At 35.9% G+C, this 18,472-nt stretch overlaps 1 protein-coding gene across 10 annotated transcripts in view; it reads right to left on the bottom strand.

Moving 5' to 3' along the window:
* Positions 1 to 502: 502 nt before the first annotated feature.
* LOC120488428 (acid-sensing ion channel 1C) overlaps positions 503 to 18,472 on the bottom strand; it is an 84,828-nt gene continuing 66,858 nt past the window's right edge. For 4 of the 10 annotated variants that reach the window (XM_089125451.1, XM_089125452.1, XM_039685166.2 and 1 more), the window contains 11 exons: positions 16,614 to 16,764; positions 15,521 to 15,648; positions 13,145 to 13,295; positions 12,278 to 12,334; positions 11,953 to 12,106; positions 11,771 to 11,862; positions 11,375 to 11,454; positions 11,158 to 11,229; positions 7,990 to 8,042; positions 7,778 to 7,813; positions 503 to 3,923 (listed from right to left, as the gene is read on the bottom strand). In XM_089125451.1, coding sequence (XP_088981577.1) covers positions 3,845 to 3,923; positions 7,778 to 7,813; positions 7,990 to 8,042; positions 11,158 to 11,229; positions 11,375 to 11,454; positions 11,771 to 11,862; positions 11,953 to 12,106; positions 12,278 to 12,334; positions 13,145 to 13,295; positions 15,521 to 15,648; positions 16,614 to 16,764 — 1,053 coding nt within the window. In that variant the 3' untranslated portion in view covers positions 503 to 3,844. Of the gene's footprint in view, positions 3,924 to 3,955; positions 5,646 to 7,777; positions 7,814 to 7,989; positions 8,043 to 10,569; positions 10,667 to 11,157; positions 11,230 to 11,374; positions 11,455 to 11,770; positions 11,863 to 11,952; positions 12,107 to 12,277; positions 12,335 to 13,144; positions 13,296 to 15,520; positions 15,649 to 16,613; positions 16,765 to 18,472 lie in introns of those variants that run through there. The other 6 variants (XM_089125454.1, XR_016149117.1, XM_089125456.1 and 3 more) reach the window with 6 other exon arrangements.

An 18,472-nucleotide genomic window follows, 5' to 3' on the forward strand; every position in this document is an offset into this window, starting at 1 on the left:
GTTAATAGTTTTAGTCAACAATAACATCACTGTCAGGCTTAGGCAATGTTTACACGGAAACGATTCTGAAGAGAAAACGCAAAAAGCGTTACGTAAACGCTTTAGACAAGCGTTTTGGGTGGGAAATCCGTGTGCAAATGGTAATGCAAAAGTGTGTGAAATTCAATGTAGTATGCACTTCAGGCGGCTAGGACTGCATACTACAATAACACCAAGTCCACGCGCCTGTGTACAACCTTCACTGTCAAGCAGACTTTTGCGTTTTTACCCTTTATACGGCAACGCGGCGGTGGAGCGTTTTTAAGATTTCCACTCTGGAGGGTGGTTTCACTTTTTTGCGTTTTTAAGCCTCAAAAACGCTGTCGCCGTGTAAACAAAAGGCACATCCGATAAAATATATTTACGTTTTCACCCGCGAGCGTTCTCGTGTAAACAGGGCCTAAGACGATATAAACAGACAAAAGCAGGCCTGACATTACACACAGAATCAACAGACAACATATTAAGAGATGGTTAAATATATTGTTTATTATACTGGATCATTTACATGTCACATCTCTCCGTTTTAAAATCGCGATACCTGTACTAGAAATCCCATTGTGGTTTATATAAAACAATACAATAATACATTGTTGCTGAGTGCAGAAAACATGATGGAAGATGATATCTTGCCTTTAACCACAATGCAAAGCACTGTAGTGAAGCTGAAGCTCCCCAAAATGTACCTGGACACTTAAATTACACTTAAAACTGTCACTAAAATGTCCGAACGAACATGACTTTTCCACGCCGTTTTTCCACCAACAGGCCTCAAGGTGATTTACATCAACTATAAACATGATCCACTAAGATTTGAAATATCTTCATTTTGTACAGTACATCCAACTCTCTTTGTGAAATGTTTTGCTTCGAAAGTGTGCTTGTGCTTTGTTTTTTAAACAAGAAACGCCATTCAGTTTGATATTTTGTATCGGTAAAACGTTATTTTGAAAGTCCACTTTAGACATTCTACTAACTATAAGTAACTTTGCAACTACATGCATTCTTTAACGTTCTTTCATTTTTTCACTGTTAGTTACAACACACGTCTCTTCCGGAAATCCTGTAGGATCCAACCAATCAGATGAAGAATACTAGACTAGACGGAGACTAGACTAGAAGAAGCTTTGCAACTCATTCTATTGAACCTAACCCTAACACAACAATCTAACAAGAGTTAGTTGATATGTAGTTAGTAGAATGTCTGAAGTGGACTATTGAAATAAAGTGGAACCTTTGTATCTAATGCAATGAAATTCAGAAGTGTTGCTTAAGTGTCCAAATACTTTCTGGGGTATTTTTGAACATAAATATATATATATATATATATACGGCATACATGCACTCACCTAAAGGATTATTAGGAACACCATACTTATACTATTTTTGACCCCCTTTCGCCTTCAGAACTGCCTTAATTCTACGTGACATTGAGTCAACAAGGTGCTGAAAGCATTCTTTAGAAATGTTGGCCCATATTGATATCGCATCTTGTTGATCAAGATTTGTGGGATGCACATCCAGGGCACGAAGCTCCCGTTCCACCACATCCCAAAGATGCTCTATTGGGTTGAGATCTGGTGACTGTGGGGGCCATTTTAGTACAGTCAACTCATTGTCATGTTCAAGAAACCAACTTGAAATGATTGGAGCTTTGTGACATGGTGCATTATCCTGCTGGAAGTAGCCATCAGAGGATGGGGACATGGTGGCCATAAAGGGATGGACATGGTCAGAAACAATGCTCAGGTAGGCCGTGGCATTTAAACAATGCCCAATTGGCACTAAGAGGCCTGAAGTGTGCCAAGAAAACATCCCCCACACCATTACACCACCACCAGCAGCCTGCACAGTGGTAACAAGGCATGATGGATCCATGTTCTCATTCTGTTTACGCCAAATTCTGACTCTACCATCTGAATGTCTCAACAGAAATCGAGACTCATCAGACCAGGCAACATTTTTCCAGTCTTCAACTGTCCAATTTTGGTGAGCTCTTGCAAATTGTAGCCTCTTTTTCCTATTTGTAGTGGAGATGAGTGGTACCCAGTGGGGTTTTCTGCTGTTTTAGCCCATTCGCCTCAAAGTTGTGCGTGTTGTGGCTTCACAAATGCTTTGCTGAATACCTCGGTTGTAACGAGTGGTTATTTCAGTCAAAGTTGCTCTTCTATCAGCTTGACTCAGTCGGCCCATTCTCCTCTGACCTCTAGCACCAACAAGGCATTTTCGCCCACAGGACTGCCGCATACTGGATGTTTTTCCCTTTTCACACCATTCTTTGTAAACCCTAGAAATGGTTGTGTGTGAAAATCCCAGTAACTGAGCAGATTGTGAAATACTCTGGCACCAACAACCATGCCACGCTCAAAACTGCTTAAATCACCTTTCTTTCCCATTCTGATATTCAGTTTGGAGTTCAGGAGATTGCCTTGACCAGGACCACACCCCTAAATGCATTGAAGCAACTGCCATATGATTGGTTGATTAGATAATTGCATTAATGAGAAATTGAACAGGTGTTCCTAATAATCCTTTAGGTGAGTGTATATATGGCATATATATATACGAGTGATATATAAATATATATATATGGTAGAAAAAGGAAAACACCTGTAACTTCTAGGTAGACCCCCAAAACATAAAAGAATCAAATCAAACTGTTTGAGTAATGTGTCAAGTTTTCAACGGTATCATCTGAATATTTCCCAATGGATGGGGAACTATGATCTATGAGTGGGATTTTTAGTGCTCATTATAATTAACAAGAGTGTTTAACTCTATAAGACGCGTACAGTCTTTGCCACTTAAATTAATGAATTATCTCCCAGAGGAAACAATCTGAATGGCTTCACATGTTCTTGGAATTCATGGGATTGGATGGGAAGAGTAGTGAAGCTTTCATAGGATCATTACACATAAAATGCATCATTCATAAATCTAAACATTATTCAACAACATCCCATCTGGTCACTGCCAAGTAGACGGAAGTGGAAATAAATAGAGTAACGTTAGCGTGTCGAAATAAGACAGCATGAAGAGCAAATTGCTGGTAACTCAGGTAGTACCGAAAGCATCTCGTTCCTTCTGTTTACCTGACAGCTAATAATTAAGACTTGAAGGTAATATACGGTTTTCATTAACACATTATGCATATTATTGCACTTATATATATATATATATATACACAAAATATGAACAGAGACAAACATTCTGAATGGTTACACGTTCTCGAGTACTATCACAGGGCTGAATTCAGTCAAACCGCAGTTAAAGCTTACACGATTATTATACAAAAAAGTGCCAAAATAGATTAAACCTTGGCCAAACCGTCTGTATCTATAACAATTTTTGTGCAATATTAAAATGCTTTCTTTTTGAGATTTGTTTAAGGCGGCTTGATCAAATTAGGCCCACAGTGTTCACACAGGATTCAAGAAAAGCACAGAGGAAAAAAATACACTCTCGGATGAAATACCCTCACAGTATTTGCACGTTTGAAATCGTTCGAAAAGAAAGGTCATGATGAAATCTACCAGGATTTTCCACAATGTCAAACAAACAGAGGCTGTGATGTTCTTAATAAAACCTGAGTTTTGTTCTGGAAGTGTTGCCTATTTGTACTCGATGATGATATATTGATTCTATTCAGGTGTCACATTGTTTGTTTGTTTTGAACTATTTAACATGTACGTTTTCATGGACTTACACTTCTTTTGGAGTCTATCTGATATATTTCACAGTTTTCCGTCGTGTCCTAAGCCGTCCCGTTGCCTGCGTCATCAACAAGCGAACTCCTCGAAGTTGCCTATAGCCGGGTGACTAGGTAGCACGTTCGGCGCGAATCCGAGACTGTCCGAGTGACTCCGGAGTGTGTCGCATGTGCTCTGCAACAGAAGGAATGGAAGATTTCGGGGGGTGGGGAGATGAATTCATGTCAGGACGTCCAGACGCATTTACAACAAAGGAAATAAACAAAAATGGGAGAGAAATGAACAAGGGAATGTAAATAAAACAGCAGACAGAACATCAGTGATGCGATAATGAAGAATGCATGTCAAATTTGATTAAAAAAAAAAGAAAAAGAGGAGGAAGAATTCACGGATAAAGGTATGGATGAAGGGAGTGGGGAAGAAAGAAGGTTTCTTAGTCTTGATTCTCTGGAAATCTTGCAGCGAACTTTGCAATCACAACTCAGCAGGATGCATGAACTTAATTCAGTGTCAGTCTAGTGAAGCTCATGTGTGCGTGTCTGGGACTCATTTTGTGTACACCTGTGATGACATCACAAAGAGATGCATCTAGTGATGCTATTGGATACGGCCCTCAAATAATGGAAGCCATTTTAGCCTTTCAGGCTCAATTTTTGATTCATTTTTGATTTACCTTTTCCATAGAATTATAGTAAGGTCACTGTTAAATATAAATAGTAATACACAAATATTAACATCTAAGTTTATTATTTATTTGTAGCATACATTTTTTATTTATAAATACAATTATTATACTATAAAAATGTGTTTTTGTTTTTAATTTCCCTAATTTCTATATTTTTAAGGTAGCAATTAACTGGTTCTTCCGTTTGTGCAAGAATAGAATAGAATAGAATAGAATAGAAAAGAATAGAATAGAATAGAAGCCGATTACCACATAATAATTTAACCGGTTCTTCAGTTTGTACAAGGAAGAAAATAATAAAAGTTTATAATAATTTTTATTATAAACAAAATTATTATACATTTTACATTTTTAATTTCTATACTTTTAAGGTAGCAATTGCAGCTGACATGCTGGTGATTACCACATAATAAATTAACGGGTTCATCAAAATAAAATCAAATATAAAACATCTCAATGAAATACAAATAAAATGAACAATGCGTAGCTTGTATATTTGTTAAAGCCATCTATTAAATATAAAATCTGTATTATGTGCTTTATTTGAGTCGTAAATGAATTGATTTGTAAATTGAATAAACTTTCAAACAGTGTGTATTTTAATGCTTATCCAGGTGCTGAAACGTTCGCTGTGCATAAACTGATGGATGAATTAAAATAATCTGCGATAATCAATAACATATCACAGATGCCTACTGAACATGCAAATGTTTAAGAAAAAGACATTAAGACACAGTAGTAATTCCCCTGGCAACTAGGCTTATTTTTCATATTTCATAAGCCGAAGCTTTGTCATTGAGTAAAAATAAGTCTTAAATAAAGCAATAAAGCTGCAGCTCTGGGTCTCTCGTCTCCTCTCTGCTTAGCATTTCCTCTAACATCTTAACATTTCTTTGCTTTGTTTATGACTATAACATTCAAATCAATTCTTGGATCAGTCTAATATATTGTGACTACGCACAAATGTATTTAATGTGGCTGTGTTTAAAAATTCATGCGATGAGCCGTATTCAAAGCAAGAGCGATATGGGAACGTTCTCTTATAAGATGTCCTTTTCCATCATATTTCCACCTTCTTTCATCATTCTTCTGTCCTCCAAAACAGCACAAGCTTCCACCAAATGCACGCTGTTTATCTAAATCTTGACCTTTCACTTAGACAAACCTTTCAGTATAGCATAGAGCAAGCTGTTGATGCCCTGGTGTCATCACTATAGAATAAATAAAATAGAGAATCAAAAAAGTGGCCAAATTTTTGTCAACAGGAAACATTTCATTAATAAAAAAAGGAAAAAAACTTGCTGAGTATAGTTCATATAAGTGTGAACTCAGTGTATAACCAAAAGTGTATAACCAAAAGTGCAGTGTATACAAGCACTTCCTGTCTCCAGAACATCTCTTTACTAGGCTGGAAACATTCATTCATACAGTTGCGAATGATATCGGGCTTTTGCACCGGGTAGTTCATCTAAAGGAACTACACCCTGAGAACAACCGGACATTTTGCTTGTTGCATTCGCACGAGAGCGAAGTCATTTAAGTGCGGCATTTATGCGGTCATGTCAACAACTGTAGTGTAAAGTTAAAAAATGCTGGACTTCGGCGTCTGTCCATCCGTCGCTGTTTTCCATGTTTGTGGAGTAAGTATATGTAAGCTGTGTGTTTACATGACTCTTATAACATGCCAGGTGCCGGAGTTTCGTGTGACACGCGTCAACGTAAACTTACGTCACTGGTAGTTTCTATAGTGTGCCGAAGTTATGATGTCACTCGTTTGTAGTTGTAGGCCAAAACGCGGAAGCGAGTTAGCATTTTAGCACTCCCGGTTCCCTCGCTCTAAAGTCTATGGGATTCTTGAATGGGTTTTTGCTAAAATCGCCTGAAATAAGGTCTGTGGTGAAAAAAGCCTCTAAATATTTTCACGTTTTGATCCATGACATAAAACACACCAGTTATAACCTGCTTGTGGTTTTTAAAACTTTATTGTGTCTGCTTGTGTTTTTAAAAAAACTTTATAGGCTTCAAAATGTATACATTTTGGATTAACTTTTTTTGCGATTTTCCGAAAGTCTATGGAGGAAATGCATAGCTTTTCGATCGAGGGAACCCATGCGCCGCTAACTTCCGAGTTGTCCTACAAAGTGACGTCATAACTTCGGCACTCTATTGTGCTGGGTTAGACCCTACTTTAAACTGTTTCCAGTTCCTTCGGTGCCAACGCACCAAAAACTCGGTACTTCAGCCGTATGAAAACATTCCTCCGGTGCAAAAGCCCCTAAAGATGCCTGAGAAATTCACAATTCATACACAGACGTTTACACTAAGTAATCTGAACTCCAATTAGTCAATTAGTCAAAGTGTTCTTACGTCATATGAAAGCATTGTGAAAATCAACGCTGTTTTGACAATGCAAAAATCACTGCAAAAATGTTGAATCCGGACAGGAATATGAGCTAGATTCAGATACTTTCTTATTATTCCAAAGAAAAATAAGAAGAACGACATGAGGGTGAGTAAATAATGACAGAATTGTCATTATTGGAGAAACTAAAAAATAATTCACGTGTCTACAAAAGGCCTGTGTTGCTATATTTTCCCTTTTCTTAAAGTTTTGATGAGATTTCACATCTGCAACATGACAGTGTGAATGTTTCCATGTCTCAAACTTTGCAGACCAAATTTATACTCCACCATTCAAAAGTTTGGGGTCAGTAAAATGTCTTTATATGTTTTATAAATAAGTCTCTTCTGCTCACTAAGGCTGCATTCATTTCATCAAAATACAGTAAAAGCAGTAATATTGTGAAATATGATTACAATTTAAAATATTTTTTCAAATATTTTTATTTTATATATATATATATTTTAAAAACTCATTTATTCCTGTGAGTAAAGCTGAATTTTCATCATCATCACTCCAGTCTTCAGTGTCACATGATCCATCAGAAATCATTTTAATATGATTAATACATTTCTTATTATCAATGTTGGAAAAAAACTTTTTTTTCAGGATTTTTGATGAATAAAAAGTTCAAACATCCAGCATTTATTTGAAATGGAAATCTTTTGTAACGTTATACATTTATTTACTGTCACTTTTGTTTCATTTAATACAAATAATTAAAATATTACTCAATAATAAATCAATTTAAAAGTATTAAATCTTACTGACCCCAAACTTTTGAATGGTAGTGTAATTAAGACACACATACATATCTATATTTCTTATTTGATTTTTGGCATCATTTTGGTGAAAGAGAACAAAACATGAACTGCTGGGAGGAAAACAAAAAGAAGAAAAAACTCAAATAAAAGCAAGTGAAAGCTACAGGTGTTGTTTTACCTGAACTTCTGCAAAACATCATCTCCATCTTGAAAGCTACAGGGTTTTGAAAAAGGGATCTTAGAATGCGTAACAATGACATTTGTTCATGTCTAGAACTACTGACATTCAATGTCAGGAAGGGAAAAGACTCTAAATGGCGTGAATAATGCAAGGATTTTAAAGAAGGACACAATGAAATGCTTCTGCAATATTATTAATGGCGGCGCTACCTGGGGACATGGTTAGGCGTGACACCAGGGCTGGTGGAAATCTCGGGGGAATCCTGGAATAAACATGATGGAAAGAGATGAAGATGACCAAACCCAAGCGGAGGCCAATTCAGCTCAAACTTACTATATGCAAAAATGAAATTCAACATTTCGCATTTATTATTTTAACATATTTCAATACATTTACTAATTAAATATATATTTCTTAGATATATTTGAAATATTTCACATTTATTTGGTTTGAAACTGAATTGACCTTCACCAGATTTATGACAAAATAATACAGTGCTGAAAAAGCAATGGTTCAGTTGTTTCTCTAAAATATACATTTTACATTTAATCTAACTAATCCTTCACTTTATTTTAATGGATTCTAATAACATCAAAACAATATTGTAAAACCAAACAGCACTAGCCATGAACTACGACTTAAAAATCATGAGTAAAAGTTTTGAATACTAAAACTAAACAAAATTTTACTACATTAATTCTGAAGTCTCAAAAGTTTGCTAATCATGTAGTGTGGTGTGAGCTTGTTAGCATATATTAAAAGGTACACCATGTCACTTTTTTGTTCAAATTCAGAGTCAATATTATCAATCCTTTTTCCAAAACGTGTTTGTCTTACCTTGATTAACTATAGTGAGTCTATTATAAGTGTTTTAGCTTCATTTTAGACCAGTCGGGACGGTTTTCGCAGGAAATCGCGTGCATACGTCACGTCTCTTCACATACGCGAGTAGAGAACAGTTGCTCCGGCTCTGCTGTTCGAGTGGCAGTGGGTGGTGTCACAACGAGTGAGAAAGGTTGACCGTTTTAAAGAAACGCCAAACAGACATGAGTATGCTGGCAAAAAGAGCTCGTAATAAAACAAGAATCAACACTGCTTGGCTTTTTGGAGATAGTGAGAACTAAAGGATCTGAAATATTGTAAAAGAGACACAGAGATGGCGTTTTTATTAACCAACAGGTGAGTACGGTAATTTGATCAACAGATAAACTGTCATACGTCCTTGTAAAGAATTCATTTAAATTACGTACAATTTAGTAGCGTGTCTAGATATAATAACGTCTTCAGCTGACTAGCTTGAGATCCTTTTATATCTAAACTGGTTCTACATCTATAGTCGTGAATGTTTTATGAGCGGGAGAATCTCCTTATTCATCCACAGAACCGAAGCACAACCTCAAACATGTTCTTCTGCAAAACGCACACTGCTAGACGGCTGAAAGTTTCATGGTGTACCTTTAATGTTTGATCAGTGGTGTCCTGGTGCATGCTGGGAAGGACTCAGAGGGGAAAATGATGGATTGTTGTCTGCTATGGTATGATATGGCACAATAATGGTGAATGACGCTGATGTTGTGGTATTTAAATGCCCTGTCATATTGCAGTTTTCTTGAATAAACTGAACAGTTCAGTCATCATTTACTCAACAGCTCTTTTTATGCAGTCAGAACAGCGGTCATGTTTGGAACATGTCAAAAACACCATCATTTAAAGCACCATAAAAAGAGTCCGATGTCATCCAAGATGTCCATGTCTTTCTGTCTTCAGTCGAAAAGAAATTAAGGTTTTTGATGAAAACATTCCAGGATTTTTCTCCATATAATAGACTTCAATGGGGTCCAAACGGTTCAAGTACCAAAAGACAGTTTTAGTGCAGCTCCAAAGGGCTTTAAACAACACCAGACAATGAATAAGGGTCTTGTCTAGCAAAATGAACAAAATGACTCAAAAAAAAAACAAAAACAAAAAAGATTTGGTCGTTTTGAGGAACGCGTTTGAACAGGACTCATGAACGCTCATCACAGAACAGAGCAAGGAAGCATTTGAGCTTATAAAACTTAAACTTTTTTATTTAATTTTTAAATGAGCGATCGTTTCACTTGATAAGATCTTATTCATCGTCTGGTGTCGTTTAAAGCCCTTTGAAGCTGCACTGAAACTCTCATTTGGACCTTGAACCGTTTGGACCCCATTGAAGTCCATTATATGGAGAAAAATTCGGGAATGTTTTAACCAAAAACCTTAATTTTTTTTTCGACTGAAGAAAGAGAGACGTGGACATCTTGGATGACATGGGGGTGAGTAAATTATCAGCAAAAGTTTTTTTTAAAAAGTCAACTACTCCTTTAATACTTCATTAGTTCTCTCATTTTCGCATGTTCAAAATGTATTTGTATGACAGCCTGGTCAAAAATGATGTCCACACTATTTCATTGCATTATCACAAATAAAACAATTTAGTCCAAGCACAACTATGCAATATACTTACAAAATCTTTATCAAATGTTTTTAATCAAATTTGAATTAAAGGTGTCAGTTTTCTTAGGCTGGACATCACTTTTGGCCACTACTGTAATAGCATGAAGGTGCATTTTTTTGTCCTTTTTAACAGTGTTTGGTGATTATGCTTTCGCTTTATGGAGAAAAACATGGAAATCCGGCAGAACATCATCTTTTCTGTTCCATGGAAGGAAAAAAGTCATACGGGTTTGGAAAGACATGAGAGTGAGTAAATGATGGCATTTTTGGATAAACCTTTTTTGAACTTAACATGGAAAAAAGAAACCGACTTCTTGGACGAAATATTATCCTGTGATGGAAAGAAACTTGATTTCATCAGTGATATAATCCAGACTGGGTCGTGTGGAAACTCTCAAACCAGAATGCCTTAAAAAAAAAAAAAAAAAAATCAAATGAACTCAACTTCACTAACAGATCGTAAAAACGAGTCTCACTCTTACTTCTGTCTACACTGCATTTTTTATATACTGTAAAATAATAACGCTAAAATCAAATAATAAAATACTGCAGGAAGTCCTAATTGATTTAATAAAAAGCATAGATCATCTGCTAATTTGTCAGAAATAAATCTGACACAAGGTTTGTCACAAGCGAAGGGTGATAGATAGACATACTAAACATTTCTAAAACTTGTCCATTTCTGGTTTTGATATTTGTCCTTATTCAAACATAAACCAATGTCTTTTCTCTTATGTGGAAAGGCCATCTTCATCAATCATTTCCCAGAATTTGAGCCAAAGACAAAAAGCTACTAGATGCATGCAGCATTCGAGAGAAAAATCCAAACAATAAGAAACACAACAAAATGAACAAAACCAACATGCGCACATTCAGAGCAACACAGGAAGCACAATTACCAGATTGTCACTAGCGCTCCGATGAGGCCGTCTCTTGCGTAGAAAATATCCCAGCACTTTGTCCTTGAAAACCTGCAAAATGAAAAATGGTGCCACATTCTTTACATATATTGTCAGCAAGTTACTGTTCATTATAAACAGTCCGAAAATTACTTGCATGTAATCTTGAGCATATTACGGAAAAAGCTCAAATTAGACAAACGGGAATGCAACGGACCTCATACAGATAATCAAATATCTCCAATATAGTCAAGACACTGGCTCCTATAAACAGACCCATCTGACCACCAATATCACCTGGAAGAATAGAAAAATATAATGAAATACTGAAGCAGAAGGCAACATGGATTGGCAATACAAGTAATAAGGCTGTTATTTTTCATAATGATGTGGAATTTGCTCATTTTTGGAGATGGTCCTCACTGCAGAACATGAAATCCACGGGGATCCAACTCCTCCCACCTTAAATTTAACTTAACCTACCCAGCTCCACCCCTTGATCCCTAAACCCACCCCTAAACCTACCCAACTCCACCCCTCAGATCTGGATCCGACTCCGCCCCCTGGATCTTGTGTACTGCAATGAGCTGCTTCTGCATTTTTGCGCACTTACCAAGTAATCCAGCAACTTCATACGCCTTCTTTTGTTCAATTTTCTCGTAGTTCAGAGCCTCAAAAAAGATATCCAGCACCAATATGTTGTCCCTGTAAAATGACACATTAAATGGCTGTTCAGGACAGGTAAATAACATGCATGTCAGTGTGTAACTAACTTAAATTTAAATGTAAACTCACGCGATGTACTGCTCCGTTTTGTTGAACTTCTTGGCGAGATATTTTGCAGAAGCTTTGCTGGGTATTTTCACCATGGACAGCTCTTTACCGTATCGAGTCATGTTGCATGGCGTCTCGCAAACGCAGTAATCGTTGTCCTTCTCCACGAGAAAATCTGTCAATCATTTTTGTGTTTGTTATTAGTAAAAGGAAAATTAGCATGAGAAATCATGAAACATATTTTAATGGCATCATCCTACAGAAGCTGCAGAAGTCTGACATGGTCTTACACATTATTAGGTAGAGATAGAAATACAGTCACGCATCACGGCACACTGCCTCTTACCTAAAGCTGGATCCGCACAGTCTTTGTACTGCTCGGGTGTGCAGACGGTGGAGGTGCCTGTGACAGACATTACAACACTTCATTAAATCTTCCAACAGCTAAGAACAAAAATAACACAATAAAATAAAACAAAATGTACAATTCTGTGAGTGTGAATAAAGCATGGAGAAAGAAAAAAATTGTTTGTTTTTTTTAAAGTATGAGGAGTGATTGTATAAAAACATGGACTGGATTTTTTTTATATTTTTATGTAAAATAAAAAATATATATGTAAAAAAATAAAATGGTACAATTGAGAATAAAATTCTGTATGTTATGAAAAAGCAAGCGCGAGGAAAGATTTTACATTTATAAAATAAATTAAAATAAATTCAATAACTGAAAATCTGTAGGTGTGAATAAGTAAGTGTGAGGAGTGATTGTATAAAAAGAGTGATTTATTTAAAATAAAATAAAAACAAAACAGTGAAATTAAGATGAACATTTGGTAGGTGTGAAAAAGCAAGCATGACGAGTTCTATTTGTTAAAAAATAAAAATAATAAAATAATTTCATTCGTGATTATGTAAGTGTGAATAACAAGAGTGAGTAAAGATTTTAGATCTATAAAAGATTGAAAATTGAGAATAAAATTCTGTAGGTGTGAATAAGCAAGCACAAGGAGTGTATTTTATTATTATAAACAAAATAATAAAATATTAAAAAGTTAAGAAAACTGCATATAAAGAACTATACCAATTTATTTTATTCTCTTAATATGGGCACTGAAATAAAATGTGCTACTTTTGCATGCAATACATTCAAAATATGTGGTGATTCTTCTTGCTTTTAATTCTACAGTGGATTTGCGTTGAAATGCTGACATGCCTGGCATGTGCACCATCCTGCAGTTGCAGTTTTCCAGCAGGTAGCGGGTCTCGCAGTCGATGCGACAGGCTGTGATGCTGTAGGTGGAGAAGTATTCAGAGTCCATCGGGGCGGATCTGCAGTCGCCCCACGGCGGAGGGAGATACTGGAGCTGTGGCAGAAACTTTTATTACTGGAAGGATAAAGCCGTTCAATAACAAATCACAACACACTAAACCCGAGCCAAGGAGCGCAGCAATCAAAAGAGGACATCAGCGGAAAATAATAAAACCCACGGTGCAATCAGACACTTTTCACACTGAAGAAAAGCATGTGGGTTATGAATGCAATATTCCACAGAAAGAAACATGCTGGAAATCAGTGTTAGTCGAAACCTGAAGAAAACCAGAGATACGAACTGACCTGCTGTTGCTAGCTCAAACAAGCTTTATAGGAACGGATGTTGTTTTTTTGATATATTTATACATTTTTAAAACATTTTTGCAGATAAAAACACTTCTTTATAAATTGTTCAATTGCACAATAACATGACCAAAACCTGCAGCGACTGAGAATCAGAAGCTTCTCACAAATCAATTGAAAAGAGAAAATCCTCATTAGAAAGTGATCACACTCTTCAGTTCCTACCAGCCCTGCAATGACCATAATCAATATGCAGGGTGCAAGTTCACCAGTAACATTTGACTATTGCAAATTACGCACTTCTGATTAAATTTAAGAGCCTTTTAATAAGAATCGTATAAAAACATAATTGGATTTTATATCATTTTGCATATCTAATGGCACCAGTAGCGAAGATGATCCTCCCATTAAATTAAGTCACATGACTGCAAAAAGCATCACATAATATATGCGTTTATAGTGGATTCAGAGAACTTTGATGTTAAAAAGGAATTAGAAAATGTAGGTCAGTAAATTGAAAGCAAGATTGGAAGCATGCGGTTGCCTTTAGCACTTGATTATTTCAGCTAATTGATCTATTGCGAAGGGTCGATGAAGACATATTGATCTTGGCAGCGAGAGCTGCTTTTGCCTTTGATCCACTGAAGGCTGTAAACGAGAGCTTTTCTTGACCTCCTGCCAATTAGTTCTGCTTAGAAACTCACGAAATTAGTTCTGCTTAGAGTCAGATACTCACAAGGAGTCACGTGACCTCAGCGCACATAAAAAAAAAAAAAACACTGTTTCCCTGGCTGCGATCAACTCAATAACAAGAACACTATGGAGGACAAGGAGTGACACTTAAAAATTAAAGATACAAAACTGAAAATGAAAGAAAGTGCACAAATTAACAGACTTTTAAAACGGTTTATAACTATTTGTTTAAACTGTATTGAAACAAAATTAAACAAATGATTTTATTTCTTAAAACATGTCATTATTATTTCCCACTAGATCTCTACTGTACTTTAGTTTTACTAGATAAATTGTACTTAAAAAATATTATAACTTAAAATAACTGTCTTCTATTTGAATACATTTATAAATATAATTTATTTCTGTTCTGAAAAAGATGATTATTCCAGACCAATATAGACTACTCCCTATCTAGAGCACTCCCTATCTAGTGTACTTCATTATCTAGTGCACTACACTATCTAGAGTACTTCACTATCTAGTGTACTTCCCTATCTAGTGCTCTCCCTATTCAGAGAGTTTTGATGTTAAAAAAGAAGAGGAAGTAGAAAATGAAATCTATATTTAAAACTGTTTAGAAATATTTGTTTAAATTGTATTGAAACAAGAACAAATGTTTTTATTTTTTAAAATATGCCATTATTATTTCCCACTAGATCTCTACCGTACTTTAGTTTGCTAGATAAATTGTAGCAACTAGTAAGATCATAATGTCCAGTAATACTTAAAAATGTCCTTTAGAATCTTGATATGTAAGAGTGCCGGTCGGGTTGGTACCGATCAAAGGTTTGGGGTCAGTGAGTCTCTTCTGCTCACCAAGGGTGCATTTATTTGATCAAAAATAAAGTAAAAACAGTAAATTGTGAAATATGATTATAATTTAAAATAACTGTTTTCTATTTCAATATATTTATAATTATAAATATAATGTACTTCTGGTTATGCAAAAGCTGAATTTTCATCATTACTCAATGGTGTCACATGATCCTTCAGAAATCATTCTAAAATGAAAAATCCTTTTCCACAATATTTTTTGTCAGGATTCTTTAACATAAATTTCAAAAGAATGGCAGTTAAAGTATCAATTTCTTTTAAAAAACATAACGTTCTAACTGTAGTGTATGTAAAACCTAACTTAGTTGTGGACAAGAGTCTGGTTTTCTCCAGGTTTAAAGAGATGTTGGTGTGGATGGATAGGTCAGCTGATGTGATAAATGCAATACGTTTAGCATTAGGTACCAGTTGCTGCTGACAAGACACAAAAGTTTGAAAACCAGGGGCCACACCAAATCCCAGCTGATCTATGAAGGGCGGCTCATCCTGGCTGTGGATCTGAACTTTGATGCCGGCTTCGTATGAGGTTTCGTCTGTGAGGAGACATTCAACAAGATTATTTAGAGCGGGACATTTGACGTCTACTGCCTCGAGGCAAAAAATATAATGACTTTATAATGAACTTTATAATTACATTATCCAGAATGCCAACACATGTTTCTTTACTGCTTCCATATTGTCTCTGGATATAAAGTCTCCTCTAGAGCCAGTAAAATTACCAAGATTAATAGATTATAAATACATAATCTTCACTAGCACGCAAGTACATCAATTCTGAGCACTGACCGCATGTCATCTCCAGCAGATTCAACTGCACTTTGATATTCGTGACTCTTTTGCTTTCGTATTTATTTTCTGTGCATGATTATGCTGAAAAACGGCAGCATGCCACAGAAAATGAATGAGGCAGTAATGGGGCAGGTGTACTCTGTAAAAAACACACCAAGAGGGAGTCCTAACCTTGTTATCTCAGCATCTAAATGTTCTACCACAAGTTAGATCATTTTGATGCACCCACTTATAGGTAAATTATGCTAATGTACAATATGATGTACAACCCATATCTTGTCTTTTTTTTAAATATAATTTTTGGACATAACTCTTCCAAGGGACTTAAGTATATTATATAAAATATGGCAGCATTTCAACCCCAGAGTTATACATACTGTCGTAAGGTTTCATTTAAAGTGCCCTTATTAGGCTTTTTCGAATATTACAGTGAGTAATAGAGCTGTTTGTGCATGACAAATAAACTTATTGGCTTCCAAAATTAAGAACCGCCAAAATGTGTCATCAGCAACAAAACCATTAGACCAAATTTAGGAACCTTCAATATAGCACAATAGGTGCACTTTAAAGCATAATCTCTGCACACTATGTAACTTTCTGTCTGAAACTTTTGAATCGATGCGATTATTGAAGAGGCACTGTGATTTACATTTACATAAATTATGCAAAACACATCACTGATGTCTTCTATGTCTAATATATTGCTTACCCGTGTCACCCCAAACTGGCAAGTACTCATCCTGTTGAATATCCAGCATGATTTCCAGACCATTCCCCGTTCCGCCTTTTAAAGTCGTCAACAACGGGTTTCCATCTAGACCAGAGTTGAACGTGTAACATTTCCCGTATCTGGTGTAAATCTGTGGGAGGATGGTATACAAAAAAACACAAAAGAACAATAGTATAATTTATGAAATACAGTTTATGTAAATATATACACACACTACCGTTTCAAAATTTGGGGGCAGTACGTTTTTTTAAATCAATACTTAATGTGCACAAATAAATGTGGTTCTTTTAAACTTTCTGTTTAACCATTTCCACAAAAATACGAAGCATCACAACGGTTTCCAACACTGATAAGGAATGTTTCTTGAGCATCAAATCATCATATTAGATTGATTTCTGAAGGATCATGTGACACTGAAGACTGGAGTAATAATGCTGAAAATCAGCTTCATTCACAATATATTCAAATAGACATCTGTTCTTTTAAATTGTAAGCAATTTGACAATATTAGGCTACTATTTTCTTCCTGTACTTTTGATCAAAATAAATACAATATTGGAGCAGAAGAGGCTTCTGTCAAAAAAAAAAAAAAAATCAAATTTTTGAACGGTAGTAATGATAGTCATGCAATCGAATCAATTATATGATATGCAACTCCTCACATATTCAAAGCAAAAAGAAAAAAGGTTGATGTCGCCACTTTCACCAAAAGGAAATCCAATTAACTGACAGCAATTTGAAAGAACAGGCTTCGTCCCTTTGCAGATAATAGCTGCTGAAATATGATGGTCTTGGCAGTGTTTTGACAGTGATGAAGCGAGACACTGGTCACACAGATGAGTTCAGTCATGGTTTCATGACCCCGCTGTGACACTAATGAGCGGTAGATCGTTCAGCTCTAGAGCTTCAACAAGGACTGTCTCACACACGCGGGAAACAAGCTACACCTTCACAGCACAAAACACTGAAACAAAAAGGTAAAGCTACATTTCGCCCGTTTCATCCATGTGGGTTCTGAGGCATTTCAACATGAGAATGATAAAAGCATGATAAATTAAGGGCAAACAGTGCAGTTAAAGATAAACATCTGTTGTTTTATTTTTCAGTTTTAAAGTAATAGTTCACACTAAAATTCAAAATAAAGTCAAAATTTACTCACGTTTGCATTTTTCTATTGTCTTTTTTTTTATTGACCACAAAATGAGAAAAAAAACTCACATATAATGGCAGTAATATAGCGACAAGCACAAGCTTTTTTTAAAAAAAAAAAAGATGCAAAAGTATCACAGAATGATCCCATGTGACGTGTAATATATTCGAAGAGTTCTGGGCGTGTATGACAGGGTTTGGTGAAAAACACACCTATTATTTAAAGAAAATCCTGACCTTGGCATTGGTCTTCTGTGCTCGATTGCACATTAATGAGACTCTATCAGCACCACAGTTCACCCCGTCTCTACCAGACAAAGCACACAAGTTATGAGAAAACAAGATTAACAAAAACGCAACATGAAATACAATCCACATACCTTCTTCTCTGCGGTGAATATATATTCATTGTGCTCATCACAACGAAGTTATCGATGTTCACATCTGTCAGCAGTGATTCCGACTGTCATCAGACATATGGAGTTTCAGAGATATTTAACTCAGTGGAAAAAAATACACGGATACTTCTTTGGGGTTTCCAGGTTGTATTTGTTTGTTTTTTTAATCATCTTGATTTCTAACAACTTGTGTGCTTTTTCTGGGCAAGATGGAGTGAACTGTGGCACTAACAGTCTCACGAAGGCTTAGCCATGCACAGAAGACCAATGGCCAGGGTCAGGATTTTCATT

Source organism: Pimephales promelas, chromosome 22 (assembly GCF_988280905.1).
Source record: "Pimephales promelas chromosome 22, fPimPro1.hap1.1, whole genome shotgun sequence".
NCBI lineage: Eukaryota > Metazoa > Chordata > Actinopteri > Cypriniformes > Leuciscidae > Pimephales > Pimephales promelas.